The sequence below is a fragment of the Euleptes europaea genome, chromosome 1, assembly GCF_029931775.1.
Source record: "Euleptes europaea isolate rEulEur1 chromosome 1, rEulEur1.hap1, whole genome shotgun sequence".
Lineage (NCBI taxonomy): Eukaryota > Metazoa > Chordata > Lepidosauria > Squamata > Sphaerodactylidae > Euleptes > Euleptes europaea.
The window spans coordinates 50,158,656-50,184,265 of record NC_079312.1 but is presented as its reverse complement, the minus strand read 5'-3'; the positions used below and the strand labels follow the sequence as shown (position 1 = coordinate 50,184,265).

The 25,610-nt window shown below is 40.0% G+C and overlaps 1 protein-coding gene across 2 annotated transcripts in view; it reads right to left on the bottom strand.

Moving 5' to 3' along the window:
• Positions 1–25,610, bottom strand: part of GRM7 (glutamate metabotropic receptor 7) — a 577,049-nt gene that overhangs the window by 165,153 nt on the left and 386,286 nt on the right. For both annotated transcript variants that reach the window (XM_056855460.1, XM_056855468.1), the window contains exons 6-7: positions 13,609–13,809; positions 8,089–8,228 (exon numbers count right to left, since the gene is read on the bottom strand). In XM_056855460.1, coding sequence (XP_056711438.1) covers positions 8,089–8,228; positions 13,609–13,809 — 341 coding nt within the window. The remainder of the gene's footprint in view (positions 1–8,088; positions 8,229–13,608; positions 13,810–25,610) is intronic.

Sequence of the window (25,610 nt, the reverse complement as noted above, 5' to 3'; positions counted from 1 at the left end):
ATGGCTACAGGTGAATTAATCTACAACTTTTCTTCAGCCAAAGCAATCTGCTGTAGTCATGGCCAAGCATTATTAAGCACAAATGTAATTTTCCTGCCTGCATCATTATCAGTCCCTTTTGACAGCTAGGGAAAATGAAAACTGAGGAACTAGTTCATTTGAGTAGAAGTCTTAATCACAAGCTGTCATTCAGGCAAGTCAGTTTTATACAACTGTTCATAAACTCATGAAGCTTCTTTAAACCGAATCATACCATTGGTTTATCAAAGTCATTATTGTCTATTCTTGCTTTCAGCGGCTCTCCAGGGTCTCAGGCTTTTTCACATCACCTACTGCTTGATCCTTTTAAATGGAGATATCAGGGATTGAACCTGAGACCTTCGGTATTCAAAGCATATACTCTATTGCTGAGCCTTAGTCCTTCTCTCTACTGGATTGACCGAGCAGAAAACTCAAAAATGGATGAGGAAGACTCATTTGGTCTGGCTTCTTAAAGATCAATAAGTATGCCAAGGCACATAGACCAGGGAAGAATAGAGACACCGTAGCATTCTAACCTGTGAGCTCTTTGGAACATTATTCTGATTCCTAAAGCAAAACTTACATCTCTTTTTTTGGCAAGGAAAATTATCCTAAATCTCTGTGAGAGGTTCTCATCGTTAGCATTACCATTGCCTTGAAAAATAGCCCTGAAAGGGAAAAAAAGAGAGTAAAACAGAATTTTTCAAACACCCTCTGCTCAACTCTTTTCATGTTGTAAGACCTAGGTTTTTTTCTTATATTTGTCATCTTCCCTGTTTGTATCTGTCATCATTCTGGTCTTTCCCTAGGGTGGTCAGTCTCCAAGTGGGACCTGGAGTTCTCTCAGAATTATAACTGATCTCCAGACTATGGAGATTAGTTCCCCTGGAGAAAATAGCCATTTTGGCAATTGGACTCTATGGCACTGAAGTCCCTCCCCTCTCCAAACCCTGCTCTCCTCAGGCTCCACCCCCAAAATCCCCAGGTATTTCCCAACCCAGAGCTGGCAATCCTTAGGGTGGGGCTGCTGGAGGAAGGGGTTTCCTAGAACAACGAGCCTCCAACTCTTTTCATTCCCCCCCTTTTAAAATTCCATGGCTTCCTCTAGCTGTATTTTTTTTAAATAAATAGTTTATCACCAGCTAATAATTTGTGCCAAACAAGCAGCATATTTCAATTTTTGGAGGCAAAGTTTCGGATTTTGAAATTTAAATTTTATTTTTGAAGTCAAGTGTCCGCTTCAACATCCAAACAGCAAAAGACCATGAGATGTTTTTAAAATCTAAATTCAATTTCATGTAATGTAATGCAGGAGGGCATCTGCTGAGAGAGAGAAAGATGTGAAATATTACAGAGTACGTTAGGCAATCACATAATTTGCAGAATCAGAGTATTATGAGGTGCATGCTGATAGTGCCTAACTAGCAAGGTTGTCAATTGCCTGGGGGAAAATGCTTAATGGGATGCCATTTACCTCCATGACATAAAAAGCTTCAGCTGCTCATTTCCACACGTGAAGCTTCCATTAAAGAGACAATACTTTATTTTGTTTTTCTCCAGACCTGCTGGCAACCCTAACTGCCCATATATAGTTTCTAAGGCTGCCAGATTAGTCAATTGTTTATATTAACAAATTTAGATAATTTTGATTAATTAAAAAGATGACCATTAATAACTAGCCAGACATTTTAAAGTAATTGTTGATTTTTTAAAAAATGTATGTGTAATGTATGTGTAACTACCTTGGGAGACAGGCACCATCTTAGAACAGCTTCTTCTCCGTCACCCAGGAAGGCACACCTCTTCTAAGATGGTGACTGCTATAGCACATTCCAGTATCCATTTTGGAACCAAAGGAGCATTCAAAAGCAGACTGCGAGGCGACACAAGAATTTGCTGATCATGTCGAAGCCCCTGGACTAGGGTTGCCAACCTCCAGGTACTAGCTGGAGATCTCCTGATATTACAACTGATCTCCAGCCACTGGAAATCCAGTGCCCTGGAGAAAACGGCTGCTTTGGCAATTGGACTCTATGGCATTGAAGTTCCTCCCCACCCAAAACCCTGCCCTCCTCAGGCGTATTATAATAACAATAAAAATATGGAAGAACTGGACGCTCGCTGGAATTCAACAGTTTCAAAGATGGAACAAGCACTCCAATGTGTAAATTGTAGAGATGTAGAGATATAATAATCATGCAGATTTTAGATAAATAGAGTATTACTTGATTAAGTGCTATGGGTATTTTAGTTACATTAGTAGCACTGTTTTAGTTTTTTTTTAAATAATTTGTATCATTAGTATTTGATTTTTTTAGTAATGTTATATCTATGTTTTTTTCTCTTTTTCTTTTATTGTAAGATTAAATGTTTATAATAAAAAGAAGTCCCTCCCCTTCCCAACACCACCCTCCTCAGGCTCTGCCACAAAAATCTCCAAGTATTTCCCAACCCAGAGCTGGCAACCCTACCCTGAACCCTTCTAAAGGTAGCTTGTTGTATCCTGCGAATTAACCGAGATGTTTACGACACTTCAAATAGTTTAGTCTGAGCACAAATAGACACAGTAGGTGTTGAACTACATGCAATTTGCATCATAGATGAGTACAAAGCTATTTTAAATATCTGTTCTGGCACAAGTGTAACTTGTCAAGCTTTGCATTCTTTCCACTGGCATTACCTAAAATCATGTCAGTCATTATTAATTACTAGAGACCAGACATTCCCAGTACCATCTATCCCTATTAGATTTCCTTTTTTTTTTCACTTGAAGGGAGATAGTGACAACTAAGCCATCAGTTACGCTATTTTGTTTTAAGAACTAGCAGTATCTAAATCTTGCTTTCATCATGTTGGATGTGCCACAAAGACACAAACAAAAGGGGAGAAAGAGGAATAAAAAGATGTGGCCGAGCATGGTGTAAAAATCATTGATTTTAAGGCTCGTAAAATGGAGCTGAGGAGCTGTCATTCAGGCTAAGTTAGACGAATAGTGCCATCAAGGGTTGCCAACCTCCAGGTGGTGGCTGGCGATCTCCCTCTATTGCAACTGATCTCCAGGTGACAGAGATCATTTCAGCTGGAGAAAATGGCTGCTTTCGATAGTGGACTCTATGCCACTATACCCCATTGAAGTCCCTCCCCTCCCCAAACCCTAACCTTCTCAGGTTCCACCCACAAAATCTTCAGGTATTTCCTAACCCAGTGCTGGGACCATAGTGCCATCCTAAGCAAAGGGCACCTTTCCAAGCCTATTGACTTAGAAAGGGATAATGTTTCAAAGAAAGACATATTATATTTGCTTCACTATGATATTCAGTCAAAGTAAAGTGCTGTCTTCATTAGTTGTATTCCAAGTATCATTTGGCCAACAGTTACTAAGAGGAACTGATTGATTAACTGCTATTCCTATAATTAACTGACCCACTTTTCCCAAGTAATTTGTTGACACCTCTAAAATGCTGCAAAAGATGAACAGTTATGTGTAATTATTCATATGGTATTTATTATTTTAATTGTTTATTAATTGTTTAATTGCTATGCTGTTAGCTGTCCTGAGCCTGGCTTTAGTCAGGAAGGATGGGATAAAAATATAATAATAAGAAAATTAGGAAGCAGGACTTAGTTTATAGCCCTTTAGGAGACACGTGACATGGTCAGAGATTATGGAAAATATGTACATATGGATTGAGATATAAGAGAATAAAGAACTACAATGTGGACAGAAATAAGGCCAAAGGTACCAAATGTCACTTTCATTCTGGAGTTGATCCATTTGATGGGCTTAAAAATCCAACAACAGCAGGAAACAAATACTTGGAATGGATCCATTTTTCTCTTTCCTGAACTGCTATAGACCATTCTTAGTTATTCTGAGAATATAGTGAAAATGAGGATCAATACCTGCAGACCAGAAAGAATCTTTTTACAGAAATAATACTGAGCTGAAAGAGTTGTCTCGATCACAGTGGTGATATTGATGGAATTAAAACACCGATGGAGAGAAACACAGAAGATCCCAACAGGCTGAAAATTTTAGATTCAGTTCCAGTGTTAGAGAACATACGAATTCTGCTCATCGACCTGGGCATAAGGCCAATGTTTTACACTTTGTATTTTACACTTGCTCACCATGGGAAGAGATGGGCACATTCCCCCATCCTGTGACATCCAAACAATCACAGTATTGCAAGCTGCGAAAAATCCAAACAGTCCTGACCATCACTTTCTGCAAAAAGGAGTTTCAGACAATTACACTCCAGTAACATCCATCGTTTGGCTGGATGCCTACACGGTGGCATACCTTGTAGTGCATTATGTTGAGAATGAGCCTGCCGAGGAGAATAAAAAGGGGACGCAATGTACTGTCCACTTAAAGTAAAGCTTAGAAACATTTCATACACTTACCTAAGCAGCCTTTCCATAGATGAGGAAGCAGGAACATACACATGGCCAGCTCCCCCAAACACCTATAACCATTGCTGTCTTGCTCCAGCAAAGGCCTGCAAAATGCTGAACACAGTCTGAAAGAGACAGATCTGTGCACAAGTCCAATAGTAGATATCCAGGCAGCTGGCTCTATAGTACCCGGTTGGCGGCTCCTATACTACACGGCTGGTGGACCAAGAGGGAAGCTTAGGCCTGCAGACTGCCAGCCGGGCCTGCCCCAATGAGCCTGTGCCTGACTGTAGGGTTGCCATCCTCCAGGTGGTCTGGAGACAAACGAGGCTCAGTGCTGCAATGGTAATGGAAGAGATTCACAACAACACTCACAACTATAGCAATAAAGTAAGGATTTATAAAGTGAAAAAGGTGCAAAAAAGTGAATATATATACATGAATATAATAGGGTACAATAAGATACAAATTATCAAAGGAATCCAGCACAAATGGAAATTCAATTGAAGAATATAAACATCCTGTAAGCCAGGCAAGTCAATGTATATTGTCCACAATATGTTGTTATTTCTTCTCTGTCTATAACAAGCTGGATGGTAAACAGCGATGGCGAAGCCACAACGAGGAAATATCAGGACACGTCGTCCAGATCAAAAGCACGTTTCGCACTTGGCTTCATCATCCTCTCAAGGGATATCCCTTGAGAGACCTACATAAGGAAGACTTTGGTCCTGTTTGAGCCTTTATTTATCTTGACTATTATGAATTCTCTTAGATACATGTAGCTGATGAAGCCAAGTGCGAAACGTGCTTTTGATCTAGACGATGTGTCCTGATATTTCCTCGTTGTGGCTTCGCCATCGCTGTTTACCGTCCATCTTGTTATAGACAGAGAAGAAATAACAACATATTGTGGACAATATACATTGACTTGACTGGCTTACAGGATGCTTATATTCTTCAATTGAATTTCCATTTGTGCTGGATTCCTTTGATAATTTGTATCTTATTGTACACTATTGTATTCATGTATATATATTCACTTTTTTGCACCTTTTTCACTTTATAAATCCTTACTTTATTATTATAGTTGTTAGTGCTGTTGTGGATCTCTTCCATCCTCCAGGTGGTGGCTGGAGATCTCATGCTATTACAACTGATCTCCAGCTGATAAAGATCAGTTCACCTGGGGAAAATGGCCACTTTGGCAATTGGACTCTATGGCATTGAAGCCCTCCCCACCCCAAGCCCTACCCTCTTCAGGCTCTGCCCCAAAGACCTCCTGCCAGTGGCAGAGAGGGACCTGGCAACCCTACCTGATTGGCCCATTTGAATTCAGGGGCGGGCCAGGAGGGAGAATGGCCTGGCGGGAAAGTTCCTGTTGGGGGGAAAAATGCTGCAGCAATGTTGGGCCTTCCCAGCTGGCTGCCAATTCGCTGCTGCGTCTGACCGACCCAGCCGAGCCCCTGTCACCCTCACCAAGCCTGAGGCCAGCCGGGCAAGACTTGTCTCTCCCTGCACCCTCCCCAGCCCTTCCCCAGCACAGGCCAGCAAACAGGGATCCTGTGAGTCACAAACCCATGCTTTTCATCCAATGCACAATATGGGGTATTACATGAGATGATTCAAACTGTAACTAAAACCTAAGGTAGAGTCTATTGTTTCATTACATTACAAAGTTGCTGCTGAATCATTGTAATGCACATATCCTCTTGGATAAAATGGAAATAATAATAACAATAATAATAATAATAATAATAATAATAATATCAGTAGTATGCTGTTGGTTTTCCATTTACTTGTGTTTGTACAAAACGTACCTGCTCCATATCCCCAATTCACCCAAATTTGTGCTGGGAGAGCAAGCTGCTCAACAGAGTCATTTCTCAATCTATCTGATTCTATATTAAGAAACACATATGTCTCAAAGCAACATTTTGCCTTGGATTCCAAAATGGCAATTAGAGCAACATATTGGCAGAATAAATCTGCAGAACTCTGCCTACCCTCTCTCTCTCTCTCTCTCTCTCTCTCTCTCTCTCTCTCTCTTTCTCCTTTTCCTCCTCTCCCCCCTTTCTGTTACCTTCTGTTCCTCCCTGTGTACTTTCAATATCAGTATGGTAACATTAAGATTGGGTTTCATACAATAATATTACATTTTTCATCTACTCATGTTACTGTGTGATTTGCGCAATTTGGCAGGTATGCAAATCATTATACCATCGGCAAAATGGGTGAGCAGCTGGATAGATTTTTGATTTTGGAGCAGGGAGAAGGTGGCACATAAACAATCATATATTTATCTCATGGAGTAAATATAAAGAGTGCTTAAAAAAAGAGATGTTAAATAATAACCTTATATCACAGGCTAGACAGATGTTATTTCAGCATTATTTTTGAAGAAAGATTGACATTGTTTCTCCTGTTCTTAGTGCAACATCCAGTTTATAAGTACATACTTTTTAGATCTCAGAATTTCACTGCTGAACAATACATTTTCACAAAGGTGCCTGTTTATCTAAGATGTATAACACATCCAACCACCATTAAAATTCAGAGAAAGGCATGCTGAAGTCAAGTGATCAATCAGTGATAAAGACAGTCTGATCCAATGCCGTCCCAATTCAGTCCCACTGAAATCTCCTGACCTGGAATGTGTGCATAGGATCGCAGCCGTAGTTTATTACACTAACACTTTCCTCATATTTTGGGCTGAGTACTGTTGCTCTACAACATTCCCAGCACAAGAACTGTGTGACAAAGTTTATAACTCCAACATAAATCACAATAAACAAGGAAAGGTCACCCTCTCGATTCAATTTAGCCCCGAGTCAATATGTTTCCATTTACATTTAAGAATGTGTTCAGTGAATTCGCTTAAAAGGGTTTGTGTATATCGTCTACATAGTTGTTAACCATGATGTCAGAGGCTTTCAGAGATTCATTGAGTGGTATGGGAACAGAGGAGCTGCTGCAAGGATGCTAGCAAGAGAACATCGAAATGGGATCTCAATAGTAGACTCTACTTACATGCACCATTACCACTGTGATTAATGCCACCTCCATAGATGTCCCCACGCCAGTCTTGCTACATATAAAAACTTCACTCCATGTGGTTCAGCTTCTGGCATGCTTACATACAATGAAAGGAACAGACTTCTGAAAGGCATGGCATTGTTCATGTTGTTTGCAGACATGACTCAAACCTCATGGGACTTTTGACTAATACCAATAGTGCCAACTAAACCAGTACACACATGTAAATGGGGCCCTAGTTAAGGCAAAATAGATAGCGGATGATATAAATCATCATCAACAAAATGCAATAGGGGCTCTGATGAACTTGCCATATGTGAAAGATTTTTGCTTATACTGAGGTTATAAACCAGAAGGCGTCAACAAAGAACATTTATACCATCAAAGAGACTACCCTGAGCAGTATTAAATACTGATGTAGTTTCACATGATTGCTATCTATTTAATATGTGTACATATTCCAACTTTGCAAAACAAATAGATCCAATAATAGATTTTCACATAACTGGGATTCATCTCTCCTTATCGACCAAGCATGTTCCATATATGAGCATTAAATATTTGCCCAATGGTAGTTTCCCTCATTACCATCTAGTGATGAAGGCAACGAAATACAGAGTAAAATGGACTCACATTAAGCTGCAGGTCATCTGTCCACTGGCCAATCAAATGGTAACCCGGGCTGCTGGTGTTTGTTGCTTGGAACTGAAAGATGTCATAACGTCCTGGTGCATCCCCATTCTTATTGAACATCACTGGAGTGCCAGCACTGCCTAAGGAAGGAAGTGAAGCAGAAGAAGAGAGAGAGAAGACCAGCACTTTACACTGATTGCTTTATTTGTTTCATGGAGGCTAAAGAGAGCTTAGGTTAAACTTACGACAGTCTAAAGCCTGCCGTCACTACCGCATTTTAAATAGGCACTTTAGAAAACAGTTTGTGATTAATTGACATGACCCCCATGTCTGGCGACAGAAAAGGAAATTAAAAATAGAAACCTGCCACAGTCTAGTCCTAAGTGTGACAGAAAATATGGGGCTGCTCCCTTCTGCCACACAAGAGAATTCCTCAGTGAAAACTGGTGCTGTGAATGGAACTTGTAATTATTTTCACCTCCCCCTCCCAAGAAAACATCCCATCTGCTTCAGAGAGATATTGCCATCTGAAGACAGTGCTGGTTTAGTGAATCTTGACTAGCATCCAGAAATAGCTTCCTCCTCCAGAATATGCTCTTAATCAACATGCTTCAGGGAAGGAAAGACAACAGAAGAGACTGATTCTTAATTTGTCCTTGCATTCTCCTTCCCTTAGATTTCAGAACTTGCTCATATTCTGTTACCTACTCAGAAAATAACTGAATAATATTGTGTCATATCTAGGGAAGTTCTTTGCTAGAACCGAGACAGAAATGCAGTCCTTTTCTTAGTTACTCCAGCTAGATCTCTGTGGATGGCTCTAAGGGCTATAGAGAGCTGCACTTTTAGAGGAACACTAGGCCTGCAAAAAAAAAAAAAAAAAAAAAAAAAAGACCCTCTGATTATTACATATATGATCCTAATTGAATTTCCTCAGGAAATGATTTTTAGAATCCAGAGCCTCAAAAGCTTTCCATTTCAGACTTCATTCCATTACAAATTTTATTCCAATCAACTAATCAGATATGAACTTAATGGACTTAGAAGGGCATAACTATGACTAGGATTGCATGGCAAATGTCCTCTCTTTTTTTTTTTTTTTTTTTAGGCATGAACTCTGTACAATTATTTATGCAGAAGATAAAGAGAGATTTCAACCTGCTGGTATTTACCACTAGACAGATTAATGAGGTTGAAACAAATTAATAATCCATTTCCCTTTGTTGCAAATTGGACAATCGTATAGGGCAAGTAGCACCATTGTCACAGTTTTGAGTTAGAGAAAATATTAAAAATAAAAATTAGCCTCAAAAAATATTTCATGATGGAACAACAACCGATCACTTGTCAAATCAAATCACAGCTGTGGTCCAGCAAGTAATATGTGATGACCTCAGCTGAATTGTACCCATTACAGAGGATTGTATGATGATGTAGTTGTCTGATTAGTCCATCAAGTGTCCATTGATCTTCCATTCATCATTTCCTTGTCTCACCACACAGTTAAAAGTACTTGGGTGGCTGACAGAGTGATCAGACAATTGCTTCACATGCTGCTGTATCTTCTAACATACATTCCCTTCCTCTGAATTTACTTAGGTAATGTTTTGATTGAATGAAATTATTCCTTCTTAATATTATTTTAAATTATCAAGCCATATCATATTTTCAAATATATGAATTTTTCCAATCAATATGATTAGCCCTTGGTTCCAGGTAGGGATTTTGTTTTCCTATAGACATCGGGAAAGTCAGAAAATATCATTATTTTTTTTCCTTCATGTTTGGAAGCATTACGAAATGTTAATTCTCCAGTGTCAGAAACAAATTATCTGTAGACTCTCACTTGTTACACAATTCCAGCTGCCATTCACCAACAGTTCTGGCTAAGAGAGATGCTCTAAGATTTTGTAAGGTATTTGTCTCTTAGCCATCTCACAAAATCCATTCAGATAAGAAGCCCATTATGAAAAGTAGAACAAGGACCTCAACAAGTGATACTAGCTGAGATATATCTTTGTGACAAGGTGAAGGAGAGCCACTACACTTTTGATGAAAATCTGAAACAACATAGAAACATCTTTACATTTAAAAAAACAAATGCCACTACTTTGCTTACTAAAAGATCACTTGAACTCTTACTCTCTAAACACCATTTTATCTGTAGGGAGAAATCCCCAAGCTGCACAAAGTAACATTTTTATGTATATATAATTACAACTATAGTTATATATATGAACCTGATGTGGATGGCCCAGGCTAGCCCAATCTCATCAGATCTTGGAAGCTAAGCAGGGTCGACACTAGTTAGTACGTGGATGGGACACCACCATTGATATGCAGTGGCAAGCAATGACAACCCCCCTCTGTTTATCTCTTGCCCTGAAAACCCTGTGCGATCTCCATAAGTTGGCTGTGACTTGACAGCAGTTCACACACACATAGTTATACGCTATATATAGTTAAAAGGAAATCCATTTATAAACTCACATACATAACAGGAATACAAGATCCTAGATTTTAGATGCAGAACATCCCCCCCCCCACTCCCCTTGTAGCTGACATCAGGGAAAACAGAACCAAGATGGACTTCATTCACATTATAAACCTTGAAAATCAGTAGGATACCAAACATTCAGATACATTTCATGGAGGTTTCTTTCTAAACATTTATTTGAACATATGAAGCTTTCTTATACGGAGTTAGACCTCTGGTCTATCTAGTTCAATGTTTAGTGCTAATGGATACTTCAGGTCATAAACAGACCTTGGCACCAGAGTTTGTTTTTTTGTTTTTAATTGGGAAGGACAGGGACTGAATCTGGGATCTATTGAATGAAAGGTATATACACTACCTCTGAGCTGTGGGCCCTTGTAACACCATGAGAATGCCGGGACTCATGTCTGATTCTTTTGTAGTACATTTAAAGGGTATGGAAGGCCTGAAGTTTGAAATATGAAGCCACCGTTTACAATTTCAGACCACTGGTCCATCTAGCTTAGTACTGTATATTCTTTTTAAAAAGATTTTATTTTAATTTATTAAAAGAAGAAGAAAAACAGAAAATCCAATTTCATCAAAAGAAAAGAAAGAAAAATATATATATATATATATATATATATATATATATATATATATATATATATATATATATATATATATATAAATTGTGAACAACAATAGTAGAGAATAAATATTAATAAAGTAATAACATTGAGTGGTCCCCATTGAGGAGAAAGGCCTTGAGGAGAAAGTAAAGAAAGAAAGAAACATAACTTCTTGTGCACATGAAGCATGTGTTCTTCTACTGAACCTCAGCCCCTCCTGAAATAATAATCAAAGATTATGCTGCTGCTTTAGAGAACACATTTTATCTTTATGAGCCTTTACAGCCAACAGTCAGAAAAGGCTTGTGAAAGGATATGCCAGTCAGACAGACATGCATTTATACACAAGCTAAGCAAGCTACAGTTTAGGATCTGAGACTATGAGAAGCCTCTGAATTAAAAACAACAACTAAAAATTACTAAATTACTATTTTTATGGTAATGCTATGTGTGTGTGTGTGTGTGTTAAGTGCTGTCAAGTCGCTTCCGACTCATGGCGACCCTATGAATGAAAGTCCTCCAAAAGATCCTATCTTTGACAGCCTTGCTCAGATCCTGCAAATTGAAGGCTGTGGCTTCCTTTATTGAGTCAATTAATCTCTTGTTGGGTCTTCCTCTTTTCCTGCTGCCCTCAACTTTTCCTATCATGACGGTCTTTTCCAGTGACTCTTGTCGTCTCATGACGTGACCAAAATACAATAGCCTCAGTTTAGTCATTTTAGCTTCTAGGGTCAGTTCAGGCTTGATTTGATCTATAACCCACTGATTTGGTTTTTTTTTTTTTTTGGCAGTCCAGGGTATCTGTAACACTCTCCTCCAACACCACATTTCAAAGGAATCTATTTTCTTCCTATCAGCTTTCTTCATTGTCCAGCTTTCACACCCATACATAGTAATAGGGAATACGATGGCATGAATTAATCTAGTCTTGGTGGCCAGTGACACATCCTTACACTTCAAAATCTTTTCTATCTCCTTCATGGCTGGCCTTCCCAGTCTCAATCTCCTTCTGATTTCTTGGCTGCAGTCTCCCTTTTGGTTGATGGTGGAGCCAAGGAATAGAAAGTCTTGAACAATTTCAATTTCCTCATTGTCAACCTTAAAGCTGTAGTCATTACAGTCAAATTCTCCTGTAGTCATTACTTTTGTTTTCTTGATGTTCAGCTGTAGTCCTGCTTTGGCACTTTTTCTTTTAAGTTTCAGCAGTAGTCGTTTCAAATCTTCACTATTTTCTGCCAATAATATAGTGTCATCATATCTCAAATTATTAATGTTCTTCCCTCCAATTTTCACTCCACCTTCATCTAAATCTAACCCAGCTTTCCTAATTATATGTTCTGCATATAGATTGAAGATATAGGGAGATAATGCTATGGGACCTCTTAAAATTAACACAGCACACAGCTTCAACATGTCTTAATCCAGCCCTGTAGGCAAGCAAGGCTTTATTTGGGAACAGAAGGTTAGTGGGGGTTATTTTCTGGACATTTCTGTAATCAAAGGTTGCTTGGTAGACTGATCAAGTAAGATATCATTATTACAGGTTGAGTATCCCTTATCCGAAATGCTTGGGACCAGAAGTGTTCCATATTTCAGATCTTTCCATATTTTGGAATATTTGCATATAGATAATGAGATATCTTGGGGATGGGGCCCAAGTATAAACACGAAATGCATTTATGTTTTATATATACCTTATACACATAGCCTGAAGGTAATTTTATACACTATTTTTTAATAATTTTGTGCATTTGAGGCATTGTGGGGAACCCGCCACTGGTGCATCTGGCCTTTTATTACCCTTTGTGTGCACTCAAAAAGTTTTGGATTTTGGAATATTTTGGATATCGGATTTCTGGATAAGGGATACTCAACTTGTGTTATTGTTGTTGTTGTTGTTTTATAACATTGTGTACTGCGTAAGACACAACAAGTAAAGTAATTTGAGTAAAGTAATATATAACATTTACAACCAGACACTACTACATACATTTCTGATATATCACCAATCAGGACCCATCAATGGATGTATTTGTAGAATCCGCACAATAACTGATGTTCATTTCATTGTAGGGTAAGATCGGCATTGTAGGTTCAGATAATGATGTTTCCCATAAGATGAATGATTGTCCGCTGGCCTGATCTTTTAAAGTGTTCATCCAATGAGGGAGGATGAAACCACTCACTCGCCTATTTCAAACAAACCTGTTACTTAAATAGCTGGTCAAAATAAGGTGTGGGTTAGCACATTTGTTTCAAGCCAAGCAACTCGAGAGCATGACTGGAAGTAAGTTTCATTGAAAGCAACATGGTTTACTGTGCATTAAATGTATTTCTTGGTTAGTACAGGATTAATTGAACAGTTATGAACTCAAACTAATTCTTTGGGGTAAAAAATGATTAGGGACTCACCGTTGAAGCTAACACTGCGTATGTACTTCAGCAACTTCTTGCCCCCTGCGTGTTCCATCTCCGGACAGACACCGGAGAAATCAGTGCAGAGATCTTTGTTCATTTGATGGAGGGCATGAGCCATGGCATAAACAGCATCGATCACAAACTGAACTTTACCCTCTTGCTCATAGTGGGAGTCTTTCCCAATTCTCTCCTGTCCTGCACATTCAAACAAACAGACAAGGTAGTCATAAATACAATTATTCTGATGGCTGAAGTGTCAGACCCTTTCAGGGAATACAAATATAATTAATGAACAGAAAGAAAGAGGAAAAATATTTTGAATTGTATTGTTTTTGGTTTTAATATATGAAACTTCTTTACAGTGAGGCAGATATCTGGCTCATTTAGTCCACTTTGGCTTCATCTGGCTGGCAATGGCTCTCAAGTACCTTCCCCCTTTTTTCCAAATTGACGATGCTAAGGACTAAACCCTTGTGGCATACTAAGCATGTACTCTTCGTGTGTTCCCATTTCAAACATTCGGCCTTTGCTCCCACTTTAAAACAAAGATACCTACAGCACCCAAATTCATAATCTTTCATCTGTGTGCCTTTCAAAACTCTGACGCAGAATTCAGTGTGTAGCAAATGAGATTTGTCTGAATGAGGAGAAATTGTTTAAAACAAAGCGCAGCTGCTATTTTAAAGTCTTGTGGTATGCTCACTTTTCTAATCCCAGACTCTAATTGAAAGACACGGCCTGATTGAAGCAGGAAAGAGTAATTTCTGATGCAAAGTGAAGGGTGCTCAGGAGAATTTGGTTAACCAGCTTACTGCAACCTGAGCAAGCATGGTATGTATCCAATTCATGAGGTTTCCCTTTTGTCTGTTCTGAAAGGGATAAAAGAGTTCATCTGAATTCAGAACATGCCACTGAAGTGTTCCGTTAGCAATGCAGAAACTTTGACCATTTCCCCTTAACTTTTACTTTCTCAAGAATCCCTGCTGTTCCCAACCCATATGGAAGAAGTATATGTCAATTCTCTGAGGCTGTGCTGTTTTTGATTTTAAATCTCATTAACATAAAACAATGTTTCTCGCGCACACACGTTTAAAAGCATAATAGGTGAGCTTAGCAATAAAACTGGATTTGGGAAATAGTTCTGAAAGTCAGAGACTGTGGAAGCATCACTTTAGTGCTGTTCTTGAAAGCTTGCTTGCTGAACATCCACTATGACAAGAGTCCCTAACATTGTGGCGTCTGTGCACACCACTGGAATTCTGAGCCATTGTGGTGGTTGCAGCAACAAAATGGCGGCCTCAGGAGCTGTAGTCAGCCGCCAAATGGCCTCCAAAGCCTTCCTTCATTCCCACAATCAAATCTCCAATGCTCAATCAGAAGCCTTGCTGGGAAAAGCCTCACCTGGTCCGGCCTATATTCTAAAAGCACTTGGCAAGTGCCAGGAAAGGTGTTTGTGGGCTCCATGGAACCCACGGACACCGTCTTGGGGACCCCTTCTCCAGGACACAGCAAAAGTATAAATGCCTTTAAAACAGCAGCACCGGACACTGTAGCAGAACTATAAAGATGGGCTTCAATCAGGCCCAGTTTTCGCCAACACTGGTGCTAGGAGAGACTGCCAAGGAGGCTGGGGAGCTGTCCAGCAGGAAAAAGGAGCCACTTGGTAAATATTGAAACCAGATCTAAGTATACTCTCCCTGTTGAATATCAGTTTATACAGATAAGCAAAACCTTCTAGGGTTGTCTCTCTCTCATTATTTTTCAGATATAATTACTATGCTGCTTGAAGGTTATGCTTGTTAATCTTGACAGACACCACACAAAAACCACTGCAGTATTCTCCTAGTGATTTACATGGATTTCCTTATTCCCCAGGTATAGTCAACCAAATATCTAGCGTCACCCACTCAGCTGGCAATGAATCCAAAACATATGATAAAATTCCCTGAGGAATTTTTGAGCTGGGGCATTCAGCAAAATCCTTGCAGAAATTATTCTAGCCAAAGAAGAGGTTTGCATTGAATTATATATTTTGATCTACTTCATAACACCAAGCCTATCTAACTCACCCTGCCATGCTGCAGAGTTTCACCAGCAATGCTTTTTATCTTCCTATAGTGTTTGGTGAGACAAGTCTTCAAATATGTCAAGCTGCAGGGCTGTATTTTGAAAGGTGCTATGATTAAGATATTCCCTGGGTTAAAGCTCAATTATAATTCAGCAACAAGACAAGCCATGATTAATTTCTCTTGACTAAACCAACCGGGTGAAAAATGATTTGGGCTCTGAAAATACACTAACTGTCCTTTGTATTATTATTCCACTCCATGTGTATTGATTATAGAGTGTACTGCATTGCTAGTCACTGACACTACAGTAGTAGTGAACATCTGAAACATGAACCAAACCAAGCTCCTTCCATAACATCATTGGATGCCTTCAGCCCGCTAATAACCCCCATTGCCGTTTCTGAAAACAACCCCCTTTAATTCCTCAATTTAAATAATTGGCTTGATAAGGTTAAAGAAATGTATGCTTTAATTAAGTTGACGTGTTAGAATAATGGCAAAAATACGGAATAACTTGATGCTTGCTGGAGTGTAACAATTTCAGAGATGGAAAAAACACTCCAATGTGTAAATCGCAGAGAGGGAGTGATGTAATAATTATGCAGATTTTAGAAAAATAGAGTATTGCTTGGTTCACTGTTACGGATATTTTAGTTAAATTAGCAGCATGGCTTTAGTTTCTTTTCAAGAATTTGTATTATGAGTATTTTAGTAATGTTATATTTCCATTTTCTTTTATTGTTATATTTCCATTTTCTTTTGTTGTTGTGTTCTCATTTTCTCTTAATAATTTTTTTTAAATGAAAACAAGCCCTTTATTTGGCAACTTTTTTTAAAAAAATTGACATGTTGTTAAACCCTTTTACAATTTTGTGATTTAAACATTTACACGGAGTCAGATGACAGCATTATATTTCTGGATACTGAATACATTTTAACACATGGCTACATCACTTTGATTTTTCTGTTGCTGTTGCTGTTGTTGGCACATTAGTCCTTGGTTTTCTCCAAGGTGACAGATTGTCATTACCATAAGGAGACTTTACGTTCAAAATGGCTCTTTTCAGCTTGGTTACATTTTGGAAGCATAAGCCTTGGCAGTGTCATCACTGGGATTTTTGACATATTTTCACAGCCTTGTAACCCTAACAGATTTATTTCCCCAAACAAAAGAAAAAAATATAACATATCATTAACCTATTGTAGATTCAAATGTATCGGGGGAATGGGAGTGCAATGTGTCCCTTGTGGGTCCCTTTCTGGTTCCAAATCCTTAAACTAGCACAGAATCCTTATTTCAGTGGTGATGTAGGATTGTGAGAAGAGGGATGGAAGAGGAAGAGGCACCCAGAAGGGGCTTACGGTGTTCTCCAGATGAAGTTGCTACTGAATCTGTTAGCAAATCTTCGCTTCGATCAATTTCTTGCCCCTTGTTAGCTTTTCATATCTTCCTAACAGAATTCACCGGTAGTAGATAATATTGTCCTTTCTCTTTTATTCAGTTAATATGACCTTGCTTTGTTCTTCTTATCTGAACTCTATTTTTCTGTTAAACTCCTTTGTACTTTTCCTTTCCATTCAACAGATTGTTCTGGTGTTATGCAACATTTTTATATAAAAAAAAACTGTTTAAGACACTCTTGAAACAGCAAAGGCATTAAAAAAGATAAGATGAAACAGGACAGAAAATTCTGAACTGAACATAGATTTTCATCTACATAGTTGAAGTTGGTCAGGTCTTAACAGAGGGATCAAATTCATACAACATTTGATAAGGCAGTAAGTTTGTTTCTTGGTTTTCCTGGCCAGCTACCAAATGACAGAGGATTCACAAAGAAACAAGCCATTTGTTTGCCCTTTCCTTTGCTCCCCCCATGTTATTTTTCCCATATATTGGGCATCTAGACTGAAGAAGTGTGTCAGGCTCTGCCAATGTTTGGACAGGATTTGGGGCTTTAGCTCCCTCCACATGTTCCTTTTTTATATGGGGCTCAACTAGGGTTGCCAGGTCACTCTTCGCAACCAGCGGGAAATTTTGGGGGTGGAGCCTGAAGAGGGCGGAGTTTGGGGAGGGAAGGGACTTCAATGCCATAGAGTTCAATTGCCAAAGTGGCCATTTTCTCCAGGTGATCTGATCTCTATCGGCTGGAGATCAGTTGAATTAGCAGGAGATCTCCTGCCACTACCTGGTAGTTAATGAAACCACAGCACCAGCTCGTGAATTAACAATAACCATGAAATACCACAATTAATTGTACATCATTAGATGATATTATTGAAAATATGCCAAAACCACAAAAGTATAACAAAATGCACGGTTGCTTCACCCCTGCCAAATCCTTGGTCAAAAAATAATAATACAGAAGAAAAACGGTGATTCCGCAACGTCCAATAAGTCAACTGAGAAATATGAATTCCAGGTGCAAAGTCCAAAGAATCACAACTAAGAAATACAAAACGTCACTTCCGGATAAGTAGGCGTTTCACAATTATGATTGATTCATCAGTTGTAAATGTCCAGTTCTAGTTCTCCTTACCCCAGTGGGGTTATCAACGTGTAACGGGTACAACGACCTCTGTAATAGATAAACCAAGATCACATATGCACCTTCTTACATATTAAACAGAAGTATTTTTAACATTTATAACGTTTTTTAACACTTGTTAACATGTTTCAACATTTTTAAATTTTAATTTTTTAAATTTTTTAAAATTTCACACCGTTTTAACATTGTTTTAACATATTTAACATTTTAAACATGTCAAGCAACTAGCCAAAAGATTAATAAGAAATTACCTATGATGACCAGTAGACCCTCACGGTTCCTCAGGCTTCTGCCGTAACTGGTAAGGAATGCTAACCCTGACCAACATTTTATTCCAAAGAGTGGTAACAGCTGCGTTACCTGGTTGATTAAGTCAAGACAAAAAAGGAAATTTCTTAAAGAAAACAGGAAAGGTCAAATTCGTTATTAAGACCCAATGGGGTCATAGTTTTGAAGAGATGGATGAACCTCATTTCATTCCTATGCATAATTTTTGCTACGTCCTCGAGGACATGGGGACGCGGTTTGTACTGCCATAGCGCAAAAAAGAGAAGGTCCCTGTCAGAATGAGACTTCTCAAGGTAGTGTCCCGTGAGTGGTGCCTCCAGGGTCTTAGTGCGGATCCTTGTTCTGTGCTCCCCAATGCGGACCTTGAGGGGTCTCAATGTTGAACTGATGTACATTAAAAAACATGGACATAAAATTGCGTACACCACGTTTGAAGAGGAGCAGTTGGTAAACTAGAACTGGACATTTACAACTGATGAAGCAATCATAATTGCGAAACGCCTACTTATCCGGAAGTGACGTTTTGTATTTCTTAGTTGTGATTCTTTGGACTTTGCACCTGGAATTCATATTTCTCAGTTGACTTATTGGACGTTGCGGAATCACCGTTTTTCTTCTGTATTATTATTTTTTGACCAAGGATTTGGCAGGGGTGAAGCAACCGTGCATTTTGTTATACTTTTGTGGTTTTGGCATATTTTCAATAATATCATCTAATGATGTACAATTAATTGTGGTATTTCATGGTTATTGTTAATTCACGAGCTGGTGCTGTGGTTTCATTAACTTTGTTTAAGTCAGCATACGCATTTTTGGATTTAGCTAACACTACCTGGTAGTTGGCAACCCTAGGCTCAACCCCATAAAAGACTCTCAGAACACTATGGGGGGCTGCTTCTACCTTGCTCCCTCTCTCACTCACTCCTGCCAGGTGCCTCTCCTTGGGTATCTTTGGGGATGGTCTAAACATCCCTCCTTTGCATTCCCTGGGCTGGTCTAATAAAGGATTGCCTGAGGGTGGGCTGATCCTAGACTCTCCCAATGCCCTCCCTTTGGGACAGGCCCCTAGGGAGTGAATGGAATCTGAGCCAATGACCTCTCTTGCTGAAGTCTCTCTTCTCATGCCCTGCCCCAAAGCTTCAAGATGCTACTCTGCCTGCCTGCACAGGTCCCAGGAGGCCCCAGTTGCTGCTGGCCTCTTCCTCTGGCCTGTTCCTTGGTGCTAGGGTTGCCAAGCTCCAGATATTAGCTGGAGATCTCCTGCTATTACAACTGATCACCAGCCAATAGAGATCAGTTCACCTGGAGAAAATGGCCGCTTCGGCAATTGGACTTTATGGCATTTAAGTCCCTCCCCTCCCCAAGCCCCTTCCTCCTCAGGCTCTGCCTGAAAAACCTCCCACCGATGTTGAAGAGGGACCTGGCAACCCTACTTGGTGCCCTCTGCTGCCTGAACCTGTTAGGCCCCAGTGCTGCTGCTGAGGCCTCACCCTTGTTCCCTTCCCCACAGCCTCTGGCTGGGCGGCTCACATCAGTGTTGCCTGGGTGAGGGTGTCCCCTGCTGGCATCCCTGCAGGTGAATTCAGGGATGGGGCCACCATGCCTGGACATGAGGTTTAGAAGGTGTTTGCAAACAGCACTGCATGTGCAGAATTTAGAACACCTCTCTTGGAGAACTCTGGGTAACCCCTCCCCCCAAGAAATCTTCCAAAAGTCATAAAAAAACTGAAGTAACAAGTTGGTGTGGGTTGTCCATTATAGCCACTGAGAAAAGTCTCATTGAGCCAATGGCCTGGGTCTGCCCCTCTTCCAAGATGTCACCATGTGTGGTGAGGCTCACCTCACTGCAACCTGAGCAAGTCACCCATCGCAACCACAACTAGCTGGTTCTCCCTCCATGGGGAGGGCATGGTGGGGGAGGATACAGGCCCTTTCCCCTGTCTTTCTTTCATTCCTTGTCTTCTTCTGATCACAAGGCAAGCCAGGACTGACCTAAATCTTCATTATACACCCCTAGATCAGTGGTGATCAAATAGAAGATGTGAATGGTAGTGCTTGCTGGCAGGAACTTATAAATCTATATGTAGCTTTATGTAGGATTGCCAACCTCCAGGTACTAGCTAGAGATCTCCTGCTATTACAACTGATCTCCAGCCAATACAGAGCAGTTCACCTGGAGAAAATGGCCACTTTGGCAATTGCACTCTATGGCATTGAAGTCCCTCCCCTCCCCAAACCCCGCCCTTAGGGTTGTCAGGTCCCTCTTCATCACTGGCAGGAGGTTTTGGAGGCAGGCCTGAGGAGGGAGGATTTGGGGAGGGGAGGGACTTCAATACCATAGAATCCAATTGCCAAAGCGGCTATTTTCTCCAGGTGAACTGATCTCTATTGGCTCGAGATCAGTTGTAATAGCAGGAGATCTTATGCCACCACCTGGAGGTTCAGTAGTGCAGTTGTTCTCAACAGAAGCCCGGTGATCTTTCTGTTTCAGTGATTAACGCCTTCTTCAGGGACCAACGCTGGCTGTTATTAACATTCTCTGTGTTGGCCAACGCAGAGAATGTTAATAACTGCCAGCGTTGGTCCCTGAAGAAGGCGTTAATCGCTGAAACAGAAAGATCACCGGGCCTCCGTTGAGAACAACTGTACTACTGTATTGCTACTCTCAAGAAGCATATCTGTGGAAGAAAGGGAGGTTGGCACCCCCTTTCATGGACTTACCTATAATACTGTTATTTGTTTGTAACAAGGCATAGTCCTCTCTTTGGCATTACTTTTCAGGCAATAATTAACAACACATGTTTTTGCCTACATACTATCAGTGGTGGATATGTTATTAAATACCACTACTTTATAATCATTGTGTCTAGCTTTGTGAAGTGCTGTTTCTAGTTTGCTGAGTATCCTACAGCATGCTAACCTTTGTTTACCACACCACCTGGAGGTTGGCAACCCTACCCTCCTTCTAGTGGCGAAGAGGGACCTGGCAACCCAGGTTTTAGAGGAAGGGGATGCAGGCTGTGGAACAGAGACTGTCCAGGGTGTATGAACCCCATTCACAGGATCCAAGCCTACGTATGTCAGCAGTTTGGATTTATAACTTTCATACTTGTGTCTAATTAGGGCAAGAGGGCTCAAAATGACAGAAGAAGAAGAAGAAGAAGAAGAAGAAGAAGAAGAAGAAGAAGAAGAAGAAGAAGAAGAAGAAGAAGAAGAAGAGGAGGAGGAGGAGGAGGAGGAGGAGGAGGAGGAGGAGGAGGAGGAGGAGGAAGAGGAGTTGGTTTTTATACCCTGCTTTTTCTCTTCCTTTAAGAAGTTTCAAAGCAGCTTACAATCACCTTCCCTTCCCCTTCCCACAACCTTGTGAGGTAGGTAGAGCTGAGAGAGTTCTGACAGAACTGTGACTAGTCCAAGGTCACTCAGCTGGCTTCATGTGTAGGAATGGGGAAACCAACCCAGTTCAACAGATCAGCCTCCACCGCTCATGTGGAGGAGTGGGGAATCAAACCTGGTTCTCCAGATTAAGGTCCACCACCCCAAACCACCATTCTTTACCACTACACCACGCTGGCTCTACAACACAACGAACTAATCTGTTAATATTATCATGCAAAAGTTCTACAATTGATGGTTCAACATCTGCCTAACACACAGGGCAAAAATGCTGAGATATAGCATCCTTCATAGAGCCAAGATTTCTATCAATCTCTTCCATATTATACACCAGAATTTCCCCTATCTAGCTCTTTGCAACAACCAGCCATATTTTTCTGGTTTCTAGGGCAACACATTACTTCACCTCCCCACATCATTTGCCTGTCAGCTCTAGTACTCACAGCTCCTTATACACAGAGTTCTTAAACCGGCAATTGCTTCTTGTTACTTAGAAATTATTTTCTCCCATCAATAGGCATAACTTCAAAGGACCCAGTGATCAAATCTAAATAAAAGCAATATTTTCGGCAAATATATCATTTTATGCTGGGTCCAGAAACTCTTTGATAAGATTTCTAATTTTCTCCACAGTAGGAAAAATCATTTAAGGGAAATGTTGTCCTTTTCTTTGGGAACAATTTTGAATCCTTTTGATAGTGTCCTGTGATATTCAGTTCTTCTTCTTGACTTTCTTCTGCCCAGAAATAAAAATTGCATTGATAATAATTTTCCAGGAAAAAAGGTGTAATAATCTTTGATGGCATGGCATTGAAAGACAGTGTTCCTTCAATATTCAATCAGTTTGTACTCATACTTTATTTAAAGCTTGCAATAAAGTAGTATTGGACCCAGTTGGGTTTGGCACAGATTTGTTTCCTGACATCAAAATCAAGATTGCAAAATAACACTATCTAGTGTTACTGCTGATTGTCCACAAGCTAAGTTAAAATATTTGGAAGGAAGGAGAAAACTACAACTGAGAAAGGAAAGCTTTTTTTTCTCACATTGAAAACTTTTGGGGGGGCGTGGAAAGAAAAGGGTTTGTAAGAATATCATTCCCAATGTATCAGTATGGACCCTGACTGTTGTGGTTAAATGGCTAAGAGTGAACATGGTTAAACTAGGTCCTGACAAGATAACGGTAATGCTGGGTGGGAAAGCTGTGGTCTTGAAGGTCATTGTGCTTGCCCCATTCAATGACATAAAACTGACTAGCAGACTCAGGAGCCTAGGGTTTGGTGTGTGTAAAGTGCCTTCAAGTCACAGCCGACTTATGTCAACCCTTTATGGGGTTTTCAAGGCAAGAGACATTCAGAGGTGGTTTGCCATTGCCTGCCTCTGCATAGTGACCCTGGGCTTCCTTGGTGGTCTCCCATCCACGTACTAGCCAGGGCTAACCCTGCTTAGCTTCCAAGATCTGACGAGATCAGGCTATACCATGCTGCCTTCCTTCCCCTATGGATTTACAGATTCAGAATTATTACTGAAAGTTAATACAGTTATTACAGAAAGTTAATACATCTGCAAACAAATGCTTTCTTCCATCTTCATTTAGCCTGGAAGATGACTCCATACTTTGTCCTTTTCTTTGTCCTTTGGTCAATTCGGCCATGTGGATGGATCCATGCCACAGTGACCTTGAGACTCTTGTAATGCACTTTTCATAGGTGTATTCGACACAGGTGTACTCTTGAAGTAAACTTGGAAACTCCATTTTGTACAGAATGTTGCCACTCAGTTACCTTTGTGAGATGGGCAGAGTATATTTAATCCATTCTGAAGTCACTCCATTATCAGTTACTGGGTCCAATTCAAAGTACTGATTATCACATACAAAGGCCAGGTGCTTGGACCATCATATATACAGGACCATTCTCCTCTGCTACGCTCTACCACAATAGCTTTGTTCTACAGGTGCCACCCTGCAAATAGATAAGATTGATAGTTGCTCATATATGCACGTTCTCCACTGTGGCCCCCACCTTGTAGAATGGCCTGCCTGCGGATGCCAGGAAAGCTCCCACATATCTTTCTTTGCACAAACTATGTAAAACAGAGTTGTTCTGGAGGGTCGTTTAAAGGCATTACTATAACGGAATGGTTCAATAAGCCAGTTTTATAAAAAGAACAGAATCATAGCCTATGCTATTGTGCATGCTATTACCTATTTACTGTATGTATGACATTGCATTGTTTTCTACTTTTGTAAATCTATTTTTTGCATTGCTTTACATATCACATCTGATACTTTTTGGCACTTTTTCTAATTTTTGTAATCCTAGTCTTATTGCATTGCTTATCAGATCTGTCATTCTATCTGAATACATTGATTTACATGATGTAATCCACCTTGCGTTTTACAGCCCATTCCTAAAGGGATTAGGCAGCTGCCTAAAGGCAACTCCACCTTGGGAATGCCCCAGAAACACCCCCCACATACACACACACACGCTAGTGTGGACTTTCCCTTTAAGGAATTCCCTGCTGGTGTGGCTGCGTTGATGGCAGGGGCTGGTACAGCCAGGAGAACCAAGCACTGACACAACCCTTCCTGCCCTCCCTCTCACGATTTGCCCAAGTTCACAGAATCAGTATTGCTGTCAGATGGCCGCTGCATAAAAATCTCCAAAGCAGAGCCCACCACCTCCCAAGGAAGTCTGTTCCACTGAGGAGCTGCTCTATTAGGAAGTTCTTCCTAATGTTTAGCTGAAAGCTCTTTTGATTTCTTATCATTTAAATTGATAGAGTTTAAAAGTGCTCTATCCTCTATCCTTCGTAAATATAAGAAAATAGGTCATGATTTCAAACCAAAACACAAAATAAAATTTCCTTTACAGTACTTTGACAAGTGACTGTTCAAAAGTATTTGTTAAAGTATTGTTGATAAGTTTTCCTGGTACATCACGGTGAATATTCACTTTTTAAGTACTTGTTGTCGAAGTACACCCATTGGTAGGAAAGTAAACAGGTCAAACAAACTCCCTCATTCATTTCATACCTTAAAGTTTGGTATGAGAAACAGCAAACTTCAATAGTTCTGCAAAGTCATATCTCAAAAATGCTGTCTTTAAAGTTGTCACTCATAGGGCTCACACTGGGCCTAAAGCTGCCTTCAGGCATGGACAAGTAACTCCTACTGTGTTTAATAAGAATTGTGCATATTTATCAAAGTGAAACATTTGACCCATTACCAAGTTCTCTGCCATTTTCTACAAAAGACCAACAGCTGTCATCTTCAGAAGAACAGATCAGAGTGACTATTCCTAGACTCCAAGAGTCAGAAAAACCTATAAGATTCTCTTTAGCCTGGCAGTATACCTGTGTGTGTGTGTGGGTGGGTGTGTATCATAAAAAATATAAAATCATAAAAAATATAAAATCATAAGTTCAGAGCCTGAGTTTTCGGCTAAATCAGCAACTGCTCTTTTCAGATGCTTCTTGTCTACTTCGGTCCTCTTTGGGAATGAAAATAGAAACATTTGTTCAAAGTAAACTAAAGGAAGGTGAAAACTAATGATAAAAAAGGTAAGGAAAGCACAGACTCAAATGGAGAGGTCAGTAGCTCATAAGGGACTAGAAATATATAATCTAAAAATACGAAATGGAGGGGAACAACCCCTTTACCAGCATATCACCTTAGGGAAAATGTACAACCTTT